General features: G+C 39.5%; 2 protein-coding genes across 2 annotated transcripts in view; both read left to right on the top strand.

Moving 5' to 3' along the window:
- Window positions 1–15,353, top strand: part of LOC125723834 (NACHT, LRR and PYD domains-containing protein 12-like) — a 360,722-nt gene that overhangs the window by 159,379 nt on the left and 185,990 nt on the right. The gene's annotated exons all lie outside the window — the stretch shown is intronic.
- On the top strand, window positions 7,766–10,600 carry LOC125723869 (cytohesin-2-like). The gene is made up of 2 exons (XM_049000715.1): window positions 7,766–7,851; window positions 9,933–10,600. The coding sequence occupies exon 2, from the start codon at window positions 9,938–9,940 to the stop codon at window positions 10,376–10,378; it is 441 nt and encodes a 146-aa protein (XP_048856672.1). The 5' UTR covers window positions 7,766–7,851; window positions 9,933–9,937; the 3' UTR covers window positions 10,379–10,600.

The following is a 15,353-nucleotide window of genomic DNA, read 5'->3' as shown; positions in this document are numbered from 1 at the left end:
TAATACACAATGTCCGCACCACCCACTTTTCAGTGAGCAGTAAAAACACACCAGCTTGTCTCAGCGGACAGCGGCTCTTATCAGATAAGGGGAAAAGGACGAGATATCAAAAGTAAAAATAAATATATCACATTTGGTTAACATCAAATGAAAACAGCCCTGCAATAATATATTGGATTCTAGGATATCACCTATTAAAAGGGTGAATCTATTCTAGCAGACCATAAAAATCCAATTATGAACAGTGAAAATGGGCATAATAGGTCCCTATAAACGACAGGTTTCTGTCCATGGTGCTGAAAACCAGGATTGGCAGAATTGACATTACAGCGATTCCCCCACTATATCGCGGATTTTCCTCCGACGCCTCACAATTCTCTGCGTATCCCGTACATTGTTTGTGGTCCGATTGTTTTTGTTTTGTTCTAAGCCCTACGATGGAAGACGTTGACCATTCAGGAGAAGGTAAAACTTCTGGATGTGCTTCGGGAAGGAAAGCGTTATGCGGACGGCGTTCGCCATTATGGCTTGAATGAATCAACAGTATGCTACATGAAGAAGGATGAAAAGAATGTGTAAGAGCCATATATGTTTTTATTTTTATATATTCCATTACATATATAGAGAGAAAGTTGTGTGTGTGTATATATATATTAAAAATTATTATTTTATTATTATTATTATTATTATTATTATTATGTTACTCATATCCTTAGCCCGACATTTAACATAGCCCGATATATGTGTTTTAATGAGTTTACATATGTTTAAAGCATGTGGGAGGGGTATTTTAAGGCTTAAACTTCAAAAAAAAATTATATGATCCTTTTGTATCGTGGATTTTCACCTATTGCTGATGGGCCTGGAACACATCTTCCGCAATAGGCGGAGGATCAAATTTACCTTTTTAACCTGATTTAACTTCAACCCTCTCATTTTGTTAACAGAGTGTGCGGGGGGAATACAAAGGATTACAGTGGGTAATAGGTGATTTATATTGACCTTAATTATCACCCAAGTGACTCTGGACAATCAGCTCAATAATGCTTCCCAAACATTTCTCTCTTTTTCACTAGTTACACTTCATTACACCGAAATCAAGGAAGAATCAAATGTACAAGCCCATTATACAAAATATAAGATGCAAACACATAAAAAATATTTTGCAAAAACATTAAAAACAGATTAATATATATTGTGCAATTTGAAACTTTACATTTAGACCTCACTTAGAAAACGCAGGTGATGACCAGCCCAACCAGCAGTTCCGTCTGGTTGTACAGAATACCTACTCAATTAAATTTTGAGGTCATGACTAAACTAAATTTCAGCTCTGCCTTTAACATCAGCAGTTAGATGAAACTGATCATTCCAGAGGGAAATACAGTGAAGCCATGAAACATACTAGATGTAAATATATTAATTTTCACATACACTTGAGGCCAGTGAATTCAAGCGCGTCATACACTGTAAAAAAAAAATCCACCAAAAAACGGAAAATGTACTGGCAGAAAATTACCAGCACATTTTCTGTTACGTTAATGGACTCTTCCTTCAATTTACAAATATTGTATATTCAGTTTTCCACAGTTTCTTAAATGATAGTTTATTTTCATTTTTAATTCTTCATTCTGCCAATGCAGATTTGTTTGTTCAATAAATGGTGTTGTTCATAAAAGTACAACAAGTAATTTGAGAATATAGTGATTCACTACATTGATTATTTTTCATAACTCAATGGCCCATAAACATACAGTTATCCATCTGAAGCTGGATTTAAACCAGCAAACTTTGGATTACAAGCCCAAATACTTGAGCTACTGAGCCACACACTTACACTGACTCAGCTTAAGTTGCAGAGACACAGTGGACTTTCTGTTGTCAGACAGAACGGCAAAGGACCCCTCACTAACAGGAACCTAAAACACACAAACACTTGGGGACACTTCAAATGCGTGATCTGACTCTGCAAGGGGAGAACATGTTCATGTGGAGTCTTGGCTTTTCACAATGTTTCATTCCTGCTTATAGCGAAGGTTTTTTTTAGCCGTCGTCACTCTAAGGTTGCCCATTAATGGTTTGGAATTGGGAATGTAAATCTGTTTTGTTAGCATGTCTGCCTTACAATTCCTTTACTGTAAGTCGAGGCCTGCTGGAGCTCAATTCTGCTTCATGGCACTTGTATTTACTCTTTATTTTGCATTACATTATGTGTGAGACTAACCCCTTTCTCTACCTCTCCATTCCTCCTGTCGAGCTCCATACAGAACTAGTGGAGAAAAGGGGTGCTTGGAGGGGGGGACGATATCTCTGGATGCCCACTTAAGAAATATCTGCGTTACCTTCCAATACACCTTCCAAACTTAAGTGGATTGAACATGGGTGCTGTTGAATTAATAAAAAAATGCACTGTATTAAAAATTATTTTGTTTATATAACACAAAATTAAATCTGTTGAGTTTATATATTGACAAAATAATAATTCTGAATTTTGAACCCTCATTGAACAAAATTAAACTTAATATGGACAAATGGAAAGCATTGAAATTATCCTTATGGGGGGAAAGTTAATGTTACTAAAATGGTTGTGGTGCCTCAAGTTAATTATCTCTCTATGATGCTTCCATTTAATATTCCGGAAATGATATTTAATCAGTATGAGAGTATAGTAAAAGATTTTTGTTTGGGAAAGAAAAAAACCTATAGGATTAAAATTACTTCGCCCAGAGACAAGGGAGGTCTAGGATTGCCAGATGTTAGATTATATAGCATGTCATTTGAAATAGCCAAACTCTACTATCACTGGAAGAATGTGAATTCTGATGTGGACTGGATAGCTATCAAGAGCGATTTGGCTTCACTATTTCAACCTCTGCACATTCTGTCACAATGGGGGGACAATATAAGAAATACAAACCCGATAATATCTTTTTCGATTAATATATGGATCAAAATACATAAGAAGCTTAAAGTATCACATGACATGCAGCCATATTCCTCAATTTGGCACAATCCTGAAATACAAATAGGAAAAAGTATGGAAACAATGCCAATCCAAAGGGGTGAAAACTCTTTGGGATTTATTTGTAAATAGGATGTTTATGTCATCATCAGACTTAAAGAGTAAGTATGATGTAGGAGGAGGAGGGAGTTTTTGGAAATTTTTGCAACTGAGGCATTGAGTCACGAGTGTTAAAATAGAGAAGATGAATGGTTAAGAATACTTACTAGAGTGGGGAAATATTATAGGGAAGTAAAAGGTAAATTTATTCAGTGTATAATTATGCACTGACACTACTGGACACCAGTTAGACTAAATAGAACTGGACTAATTAATACTGATCAGTGTTGGAATTTTAGAAGGCAGGTGGGGGTTTATTTACACATGCTGTGGCAGTGCTCTCAGGTATATCCATTTTGGGGTAGAGTTCTTGGTCTCCTGGACAAATGGCTAGGCTTTACTTTACCCCGCAAACCCGACTCTGTCTGCTAGGAGATAGAGTGGAATTGCCAAAGGTGAATAATAAACAGTTTATGGCTGTGATGGTGGGACTCATAACTGCCATGAGGGTAATATTAAGCCATTTGAAATCCTCAACAATCCCCAATATAAAGGAATGGACCGATCAGATGATTAAGGCAGCTTCATATGAAAAAATGTTGGACAGACTAAATGGGAAATGAGGTATAATGAAAATGTGGGAATGTTTCTAGGGCCATGTTTTTGAAGGATAAATGGCTGGGAGGTTGAACTAGTGATTGGTCATATTGTTTTATAAATGTGAATGGCTGAAGTGTATTATATGAGAGTGCTGTAACTTTTTGGGTTGAAAAATAAGAAAAATTTGAATTACAAAATAAAATGTTCTTAGAAAGTAATTTCATGTAACCACTTAAAATTAATTACATCCAACAGTACATTTTTTAGTGTAGGTAAGTAGATGGATCGATAAAATTAAATAATTATTACAAATCACAAATAACTATTACAGTCATGGCCAAAAATATTGTCATTAATTTCTCTTGTTGGCACTTGAAGAAAACAAAAAGAGGAAGAAGGAAAAACAGGATTCGGAGACATTCCACGCAAAAGGGCACCTGCCCTTCTCATATTGTCTCAAAAACCCAAAGCCAGTCAGAGTGGTCTGGGGGTGATTGTGCACCAAAATAGGCCATTTCATTCATGTTGATCTTAGTCTTTCTCATGATGGTGGGTAAATCTGGGGTGGCTCTTGTGGTTCTCATATGAGGTCTTTGGTGCACATTAAGTGAATCAGATACAGGCCACCCATTGTGTACCTCTGTGCCATTTAAATGGGCTTGCAATCTGAAGAGGTGTGAGGTCACAGTGATTTAACACTGGTCCACTTTTTCTTATGGCCTTGAGCCAGGTCATGACAATATCTTGTGCAGCACTAATGACGTAATGGCATCTGCTCATGTTATCTCATAACTTGAAGCTGTTTGTGCAGCACAACCCACACGGCACCAACAAGACATTGAGAACAATCCCATCAGCCCTCGGCTCTCTTACCCAATGCTGTTATAAGGGGACCAAACTTCTTTAAATTTCGCTTCCACAGTGGCTTTAGAAAAAAAGAAGCAAATCACGCAATGCTATTGAAATTATTAAAACATAGAGATTAACAGTCAGATATGTTTTGTGATTTTAAATGAGGAAGTGATATATTTGATATAACATGAATGTATTTCTTATTTCTTTTTTTTGGGTTTTCTGTGGTGAGAAATGAAAGCTACAGGCATGTAAATATTGCTTCCTGTAGTAACTTGTAAAATGTTCCTCATTGTTAACAATCACATTACATGTGAAGGTGTCAGTCAGTGGAAACACATAGTGAGGCACGCTGGCGAGCCATTGTATTCGTTCAGGACCAGCCCATCAAGTAAAGGTTTCAGCACCACGGACAGTGACCTGTGTTAAACTGGCCTCAGGTTCCTACATTGGCTCTATGGAATTTTCTGTAAATAATTAGATGCCACTGGCCCCCTACATGCGGAAATGTTTCCCCCTCCCCCAGACTTCTTCAGAGAGCTTTGGAGGACATTGTCTGCACGCTACCAGAGGCAACTAAGAATGTGCTTGAGTTGGGAGGAGGCAGTAGTCCCCATTTTTCCCTCCTGCTGTAGAGGGTCATCGGGAGGAGGTGGGTTTGCTGCTCTCTTTCGTGTCTCTTCAGCAGGTGGCTCTTAGAGATTTGTCTGAGAAAGGTCTGTACCAGGCTTGTGTTAAAGTGCTGCATTTTCGGGCACTGAGTGGACTGGCGGATTCTAGGTGGTCAGGTTTGTTGAGGCCTGGATCTTCCCCGCGGGGATGTTGGAGGTCCCTGTACAAGCCCCCCATTGAGAAGCACACGGTGGATCTTCAGTGGCAGATTGTGCACGGGGCAGGGGCCACAAACAGAGAGGTGATGCACATTGATTCCACAGGGTGGGAATTGGTTTTCTTAGCTAATCTGTTTCTTTAAAACAAAGAAATGGATTGTTTACTTGTGTCTTTTATTCTACATCATAGATAATGTGAACCTTCATATAAGTAAGAGGTAATATTTTGCTCAGTATCAGTTCAAGTTCAAATACTTCAGGTTTTTTATTTGACAAAACATAAAATTGTCATGCAAAGTCATTGATTTATTTTTAAAACTATTGCACTGTGATATATTTAACATCATATTTTCTGTTCTGCCAAATCTCATATTGACATCTTAGTGGTTTTCTAACGGCTTGTGGTGTCACATGGTGGTCGAAAATGATATTACAGGCTTTTCTTGAAATTATCTTAAAATTCATCTGGAATGTATTGATTTATGCTGTAATTAATGATGGAAATTAACACAGATGGGGCCATTTTGACCCCATTTTGATGTTTTTGAAGAGGTAGACGGGTCCAGTTGGCTGTATTAGTCAGAGTGCTAAGAAACATAGCGCCAACAAGCCCATGGCCCCTTTTCATGTAAAACTTCGTACAGGAGGCTGTTTGTGCAGTTTAGTGCCTTTGTTAGCCTCAGCTCCTGTAAATCATATAAGCACACCCACCACACCCCCAGGAGCATTCCGCGTGCCCCCACCGGCCAACCTGCTTGTCCCCCCCAACCCACAGACCGTCTGTAGTTCTGAAATTTATCCACATGGCTGCTGACCAAGTCTAAGGTAAAATTTCATTAATTAAATTTTCAGTAAAATACAATTTTTTCTTCTAATCTGGGAGACAGTGCAGAATTATTGGAGTCCTAACTCTGTCTTGAATATGTACCCAACAGGCACCTAGGACTCGTATCTCCCTCTGAGAATCTCTTCTAATGCGCTCAGCAGCAGAAATTCTCCATCCTAGATGAGCCTGCAAAGTTCTGTAGAAGTTAAATATACTTTAGTCAAATAAAGGATGAGACAATTTACTTAAAGCATGATACAGTTCATATTGCTCTTCAGGCTTCGTGATAAAATATTAAAATTATGGAGTACAAAGTTGTACATGCAAAGAAAACAATGCAGAGCGGCAGAGCGCCTGGCCCAGAGGGTCTAATGGAATTTATCTTAATGTCTTTATTCTATTTTACTTTAATTTTTATCATATTATTCATTGTATTGTTCTTTCGATTTTATTTCTATTTTATTATTGCTAATACACCGGATCTGAGTGCCTCATTTTGTTCCCTTCATGTAGAACACGTTTTGTAATGACAATAAAACATCCTTATCCTCATCTAAATCACACTGTCTAACTACTAACCTGTTTAAATAATATAATTGGATCTCAAAGGTTAATTTTCACTCAATTACCCCCTCAGCCCAACAGTACCACAAATACCCAACATGCACGTAAATTTTCTCCTAAGTTGTTTTCCCTGCCTGGAACAATACCACAGCAGTCACATGGACTAATGTTTCAAAACATTTTGGAAACCTTGCATTGAAACTTGAGGTCTTTAGAAGGGATCAGTCCTGGGTGGCAAAGTTGCCATCACAAAGGTTTTTGATTAAGGGATTCATGATGCCAGGTAGCCATCTTTCACAAGCTGGTGGGCTGTGCCACTGATGCCTTTGCTTTGGTTTTATATGTCTGTCCTGGTTTGTGTTCTTGCCACTTCAGGTTCCCTGGTTTTGCTCTACATTCCTCGGTCCTCTGCTGTGGAGTCTACCTTCTGCTTCACCTCATTCTGGTCGCCCATCCAGTCAGCGGCCCATGTCCCCCTGGTTCCCTGTTTCCAGAGGTTGGTATGTTAGTCTCCGGGGCCAGGGGGCAGAAATCTGCCATGTTGGATGGGTGGCCCAGGTTGGGGTGCTCCATCATAGACTGGTACATGAAGGATTATAAATGGTTTTTAACCAGTATGTACCGAGTGTGCGTCATGACGAAAAGAATGTCATGGGAACATTTAGGACTGACTGCAGTATTAGTTCAAAGCATGATTGTGTTTTTCTTAATTTTTATTGATTTATTTTTGAATTATTAATTTTTTAAAGTAACTTGATTCAGTTAAAAGGGGTTTGTCCATTTGCTTTAGCAGAAGTTTGTGTAAGTATGATGTTCACCTTCCCTTTTCATAGTCTAGTCTTTGCCAAGTTTTATGCTTATTTCCCCTGGTTAAGTTAATCTGACTTGTGTGTTTAGGAGGGTCATACAGGCTTTTTGTTTGTAATGGAAGCACAGGGTCTGTACTTGCAGCTTATTTGCCATGCTAATGGAAGCATTTTACCTTCCTCTCTAATCTCTTTTTTTCTTGGCTCTCACTGAAGTCTCCTCTATGCCAGGGTTTCTCAACCCAGTCCTTGGACCCCACTGCAAAGATCCACAGTTTTGCTCTGTCCAAGCTCTCAGCACAGCAGTAAAAGGTGACTGTTTGGTTCATGCATGCAGGGATCTGGGACAGAGCAAAAACGTGGAGCTGTCTGGTGGGCTTAGGAATGAGTTTAGAAATGCGGCTGTACGAAGTATTAAACCATTTTACCGGCTGGATAAATGTTAAAATGTTTTCTCAAAATATAAATAGAGATAATCTTCTGTTTTGCGTCTCATTACAAGCAAACTTGTTTTTTGTTTTTATGTCACTCTAGTATTTGATATCTAATTTTCAGTCTTCTGGCAATATAATCTGGTGAATGGGGAAAGACTTCCACCTGGGGCTCCGGTTTCCTCCCATAGTCCAAAAGTGCGCAGGGTAGGTTAATTGGCAAATCTGAGTTGTGAGTGTTTGCGCCCTGCAGAGTGTTGACTCCTGCCCAGGGTTGGTTCCTGCCTACGCCTGTTGTTCCAAGGACAGGCTCCGGTCCCCCCCGCGACCTCAGTTTGGCTTGCTGTCTCCCCGCTTGGTTTTCTTTGGTTTAGGTCTTCACTAGCCCCCTTGTTGCTTTGACTTGTGTGTAAGTTATGTATGTGTGATTGTATTGCTGCATAGGGAGTGACTGCTATTTTGTTTTGCAAGTGTGTGTTGGACTCTGTTTATTTGGTCAGGGAGTGAGGTGGAGTGTTTGTCTTTTGGTTTCCTTTTCTTTTGCACTTAGGTGAGATTAGCTGTGGGTCGCACTTGATAGTTGGGGATTTTGTTTGTTATTTTGGCTGTGGTCACTCCCAAAGTCTTTTGCACCGGGTTATTTGTTCAGTGTCAGTATTATACATGAAAAAAAATGAAAATACAAAAAATATCCCTTTGTCCACTGGTGTTCCCTTCTTGCCCTCACCCCGTTTGTCCCTTTATCCCATTCCCCTTTCCTGTGAATACTGTTACACTCCAACCCTAGACAGGATATCAAAACAGCATCTTACCTATAGTTTTGAAAGAGATGAGGGATATTATTCATTGACCTTTATCTTTGCTATTTCAGAAACAAGAAACCTTGTGACTGGAAGTATACACTGTAAAAAAAGGCAAAATTTGTCACAGTTTTAAACGATTTTATATCAGCCAATTTGACTACAGTATAATTATTTTTTTCCTCTTATGTTAAATGACAGAAAAGTTTTATCAAAACTACATTGCATAACTGGCATCGTAGTACTGATTAGCACCGATTCAGACATCCCGATGAACAAATATGAAGTTCATTTAAACTGTGGTACCTTAAATCCGTCAAGTTACCTCGATAAGCCAGTAACCCTGATTCGTAGTATAGGCCACTGATCACAAGCACTCTGTGTAAACGTATTGTTTAACCGGCGCTGTTGCATTACCAGGGTGAGAGGTTGACTTGCTGGTTAGCTATAAAAACAGACGTTAGTGCAACTCCACGTTAATGGTGCGGTCATCATGGCTTATAAATGCTTATTATCGTTCATCATTGTTTGTGTCAGTAACGATGACATAAACAAGGGTAGGCACCAGGAGAACATCATTGGCTCTTGCATCGATTACTTTTCCCGTAACACCCTTTAGATTGTTTCCCTGAAGTGCAGAAAATCGACAATTTCGGTGTGATTGAGCTGATCACGTGTGCATGGGGAGGGAATGCAGACCACATGACCTTCCCGGCGAGCTCAGCACATCCAGCATCGCTTCGCAAATACAATTAAAATGTTTTATCTTTATTCACACTTTCTATCTTTATTCATTATCTCTACGATCTCACTGCTGGACGAATGCCTGGCATTCAGAGCATTCTTTATTAGCCATTTGCCTTTGGATGCAGTTTATTTGCATGCCCCAAAGCTTCCAGGCATCAGTAATTGCTTCCCACGTTACTCCGGTCCTGGGGTCTTCTGTAACTGCCCTTTGGGATTACATATATTCAGCATATGCTTTTGTCCGAAGTGAGGAGAGTTTGGGGTCAGAGCACTTGGGTCTAAGGGACTTGCTCAAGGGCTTAACAATGTTACGATTACTCTGCCATGGGAGTTGAACCAACAACCAAACTGGCAGAGATGGCCAACCTGCTGAGCTCCACACCCGCTGACGATCTCCTTTTCCTGTCTGCTGCAGTCTCCATGGACCTGAGTCCAGAGAAGCACTCTGAACTTGAGGACATCCGGCTGAGGAAAGGAGCCCTTCTGCTGGAGATCCAGAGGCTGCGGGAGGCGCTGAGAGAGGCCCTCATGGAAGTGGAGGGCCTTGAATCCAGCACCAAACGCAGCCAAATCTTAGAAAAGAATAGGCATGTCGCCATGGGAAGAAAGAAATTCAACATGGACCCTAAGAAGGGTATCCTGTTCATGGTACAAAACAATCTTCTCCGGCACACGTCTGAGGACATCGCCCAGCTCCTATACAAGGGAGAGGGGCTGAACAAAACAGCCATTGGGGATTACCTGGGTGAGAGAGACGACTTCAATATCCAAGTCCTCCAAACATTTCTTGGGCTTCATGAATTCGGCTCTCAGGCAGTTCCTCTGGAGTTTCCGTCTGCCAGGAGAAGCACAAAAGATTGACAGGATGATGGAGGCCTTTGCGCAGAGGTACTGTCAATGTAATCCTGGAGTCTTCCAAAACATTGACACCTGCTATGTACTTTCATTTTCCATAATCATGCTAAACACTAGCCTTCATAATCCAAATGTGTGAGACAAGCCCAGTGTGGACAGGTTCATCTCCATGAATCGAGGAATCAATGATGGAGGCAACCTGCCAGATGATCTCCTCCGAAATCTTTATAAGAGCGTAAAGAATGAGCCATTCAAGATTCCTGAAGACAATGGGAACAATGCCTTCTTCAACCCTGACAGAGAGGGTTGGCTCTTCAAACTGGGAGGAGGACGGGTGAAAACATGGAAAAGGCGGTGGTTCATCCTGATGGATTTACTACTTTAAACATACTACGGATAAGAAACCCAGGGTGATCATTCCGCTGGAGAATCTGAGCATCCGTGAGGTGAAGGATCTCAGGAAGCCTAACTGCTTTGAACTGTACATCCCTAACAACAGCAGACAGCTGATGAAAGCCTGCAAAACGGAGGCGGACGGCCGCCTGGTAGAGGGCAATCATGTGGTGTACCGCATCTCGGCGCCAACCCCTGAGGAGAAGGACAAGTGGATACAGAGCATCACTGCTGCTGTGAGCACTGACCCTTTTTATGAGATGCTGGCAGTAAGAAAAAAACGGCTGAATAAATAAATAACGATAAAGACTGTGTGAATATGGTTGGATGTGCTATTGCAGAAAGTATTTATTTCAGAACAAGGAACTTTGCACAAAATAATGTTTAACCTTAAGGTAGCATGATTTGTTTTGATGCGACTTATTGTTCACTACAGATTTTATCATCGAAATGCCCTGTCCTTTTTTTGTATAAATGTGAAATTAAATGTTATTTGCACTGTATTGCTGATCTTTATGTCAGAGTACCTTTTTTTCTGAGAACCCACACTGCTGTAAATTTGCATTAACATGATTAGGATTGGGATGGAAAAATTATTTTCCATCTTAACCCATATTCTAAGCATATTGATTTCTGTTGTAAATTTTACTTTTACAGCAGTATGATTTAAGACACTAACAGCAATTTTTCAACCAGTAATTGTTAATGTGATAGGAATTGCATTCAACAGCAAATGCGTTCAACTTAACCAAATGTATAAGTCTTACATATTCTGATGATTTGACATTCCCCCGACGTCTGTGTGATGTATTTCAGCAACAACACGCAGTTAATGAGATCACTATGCGGAATTTAGCCGACTGTTATTTTACTGATTAGGATATATCACCCATGATTGGGGTATACTATATATCAAGGGTCAGCAACCTTTTTGAAACTGAGAGCTACTTCACGGGTACTGAGCCATACAAAGGCTACCAGAACAGACTTTACCTAAACTTATCTAAACTTCATGTAGAATAAACACGTTTTAAATGCTTTTTTGGATATTGTCATTTTCAAATCTATATAAATACAAATGTGATTAAAGAAGAATAGCAACAAGATAAAATGAAATTTTAGTCGCTGCCCACTGGTGAGTTGTGGTATTTTTAGAACAGGTCCGTGGGCGACTCATGTGGTCCTTGGGGGCATCCTGGTGCCAGTGGGCACCATGTTGGTGACCCCTGTTCTAAATGGTATGTAGGGTTTGCAAACTACACCAACGCTTCTGATGTAGCTACATTTAGGCTTATAGTGGAATAATATAGTGGAAGATTCCTTGCGTGAGTGTCTGAGAGCGTGAAAGTCATGCCAGATGCATGGTAGTCGGCAGCCCTGCTTTCCGTGTGCATCTGTCTCTTACTTTAGGTGGCTAGAGATCCAGCATTACTCAGGATTAGGAGCCACTTGCACTGATAATAATTAGTTTCTTTTTCCCCTTGCAGTCTGCTGCTGTATAATATTATGAAATCAGCCCAAAAATCCGCAACCCATGACCTCCTAATATTTACCCGAAACTATGTTTTCAAAATAGCACAATTGGGCATGAACACCGCGGACCTGGAAACTCTGCTGAGCATTGAGAATCAGCGTGCAAAGGCTCTTAATTTGGATATGTTTGTGAAACATTCTGCTGCACAGCACAACAAAGAAAAACAACTGGTCAGTGATAATGAAAAGTACAATCAGCATTGTTTTAACCATGAGAGTCCAAATGCTTAGATAAATTGTCACTTTTTCAGTGTAAGTATGCACCTGAGCTCCACGATTCTGAATGATAGTCGGTTTCTCACTGAACCTCCATGCCACTCTGTTAAAATCTCTTGCCACCCCATGTAAAATTTTCTAGATCCACCACTGTGCCAGAGCTAAGACTTAAGAATCTTGAGTATTATTTCAACATAAACTTTGCTTGGGTGCTTCATACTTTAAATTAAATATAAATTATGGCAACGTGCAAAACTATTAAGGAAAATGCAACGTATTTGTTTTTCATTTACGTAATTATATATGTTGATTATGATTCTTTTTAGTTCCACAGTACATGCAGATACTAAAATCCAAGCATGCACTCTTAGGTTAATTGCTATCAGTTTATATAAAGATTTATAGAAATTTCAGTCAGAGACTAGCTTCTGATATAGAAAGAATGTTTACATTTTTTTTGGCCGTGGAATAGTTTTTCAGTGCTGCATGTAGTTTCTCTTTATTGTTTGAATAGGGCACACTTACACATCAACAAGTGCAGTGGCAGTTGTGATGTTCTCGCATATGAGAAAATACAAGGACAACTTTTATTAAAGAAAACGAAAGGCTTTACTCTCCATACTCCAGTCAATTGCATGCATAGGCCTACTGCCGCGTCTCACTTTGCCAACTTCCGCTTCCGTGCGGCTCAGGAGGATCTGGCTGCAGAACACTGGAAAGGGGTCCACAGCTCAAGGGGACCACCAGAGGACAGATGGAGTGGAACCGGGAACCAAGGGATTTGCCAGTGACTGGCACTCACTGTTGTTTTCGACTACAATAAAAACAGTTGTACTGGCTAAATAATGAGCATACAAAAGGAAAAAAAGACATGGATAGGAATAAAAAGGTAATTAAAAATAGAAAAACAACTGAAGAGTCATTCACACTGAACACGCGTCTCTGCTCTCAGGACGATGATCCTGCCAACTGCGCCAGACTGTGACAGACCGAACTACAAAACTGTGGACTCAGTGGACAGCTGACTACGCCACCCTAGGAATTTCATCCAGCTTTCCATTGAGACTACAGTTTTGCAGTCTGTTCTGCCAAACAATGTATTAAAAAGTGCAGTGTTATACATGACACTGTAATTAGTTCAATTCAAGAGATGTACTATCAGGTTATAATAGTGTGATTATCATAATCACACAAATATATGAATTCCTCTGATACTGAATTAAACAACCCTTTATGCTGTCCCTTATGTGAATTAGTAAACATTTCCACACCTCTTTCACCATAGACAACCATTCTCTCCATAGTCATATGCAATTCCAATTCCCCCTTTTATTTATTTTATGGCAGACAGACAGCAGTGTATTATTATATTATAATTATATTATATTTATTATAATTATATAATTATATTATATTATAATTATTATATATATCATTATATTAGGGTGCCCCTCGCAGAAGGTAAATTTAATCTTATTTAATTACATTTTCTATATAGCGTCAGATGACAGCAGACGTCATTTACTGTAAGGTTACCTTTACTATATAAGATATAACAGCTCCCAAAGTTCTTCATCTGGTACAGAAAACATACGCCTGACAGATGTTGAAGTTTATTCCGTCTTTATTCTTCTAGACACCGTGAAAAACTATAAAATAAACATATTATTAAATTCCTGCATTACATTTAATCTTACAAGACATTCTAAAAGATCCATGATATTACCGCTAAACAGCGGCTCATACATCACCGCAATTCCACTTTTCAATACAAGACAACAAGTAAATACAATAAATATAAATTACCGTGTGCGCCTTCTGACCAAATGCTTAGGAGTTATTACAGATCCTGCCGTGACAAGCCGACAAACCACAAGTTGACTCCATGAATCTCCCAGCATGCATTTACTCCTACCCTATTCCGTCACCTGACCATGTATTCAAGGGTTAACACGGATCAATTAAATAGTCAGCAGAGGGCACTGGCATACATTTCACAGTATACATTCTATATTAAATCAAACCAGCAAAAGGTGATTATAAAATAACCGTCTTAGCGACAGTTACAGAGTGGCGTAGTCACCCTTTCGCTCTATAGCGCCCCCTACCCCTACTACGATTATAATTATAATAATTGCCTCATGTGCAGTTACGCTGGTTAAATTACCTGGAAATGTTATTAACTGCACATTCTCCTAGAAACTAACAACGGTGCTCACTCAGGTATATTTATAATGGTCAGAAAGCTGATGTAAAGTCTGATATAGTGCTGAATGTGTTATTTTGTAGACAGTAATAGGTTTAATTAATTTTATATTCCATTACTGTAGAAAGCTATACTTGCTTACTTAAGGTATTTTGCGTTATTAATGTGTGATTTAAATGCAAATAGTTTTATTACAGTCAGCATTTATTCACAGTGAGTAGCTTGTCATCATGAAGAGGAAGTGTGACAATCGTGAGTTTTTGGGCAACCACAGAAAAGCAGGAAAGTAAGTACAGACAGTGAGATAATTAGTGCCAGTCAGATGATAGACGTATACAGTATGTGAGTCAAAGGTTCTTCATATATTAATCATTCCCATTCAGGTAACAAATCCTTAGAAATCCATTCCTGAGCATCATGCCAAGAAGCACCACTTGTTTACTGATAACTGCTTTCATGTAAACTCTGCTGTGCTGAGAGTAAAGATGAAGAGGGAGAGACAGCAAGAGGCTGCTGACGGCAGAGAATGCAGGCGACATGGAGGGGAGTGAGAAAAGGAGCAAATATTGATGGTTAAGAGTGAATAATGATGTCACCGCAGCCTGATCCTGATGTTAGTTTAATATGCTTCTT

Source organism: Brienomyrus brachyistius, unplaced genomic scaffold, assembly GCF_023856365.1.
Source record: "Brienomyrus brachyistius isolate T26 unplaced genomic scaffold, BBRACH_0.4 scaffold52, whole genome shotgun sequence".
Lineage (NCBI taxonomy): Eukaryota > Metazoa > Chordata > Actinopteri > Osteoglossiformes > Mormyridae > Brienomyrus > Brienomyrus brachyistius.
The sequence above is the reverse complement of the archived record's forward strand: the minus strand, read 5'-3'. Positions and strand labels throughout refer to the sequence as shown.

Bases quoted from the DNA above. Each gene is read 5' to 3' on its own strand.
- LOC125723869 (XM_049000715.1), top strand. From the start codon at position 9,938: ATGGACCTGAGTCCAGAGAAGCACTCTGAACTTGAGGACATCCGGCTG.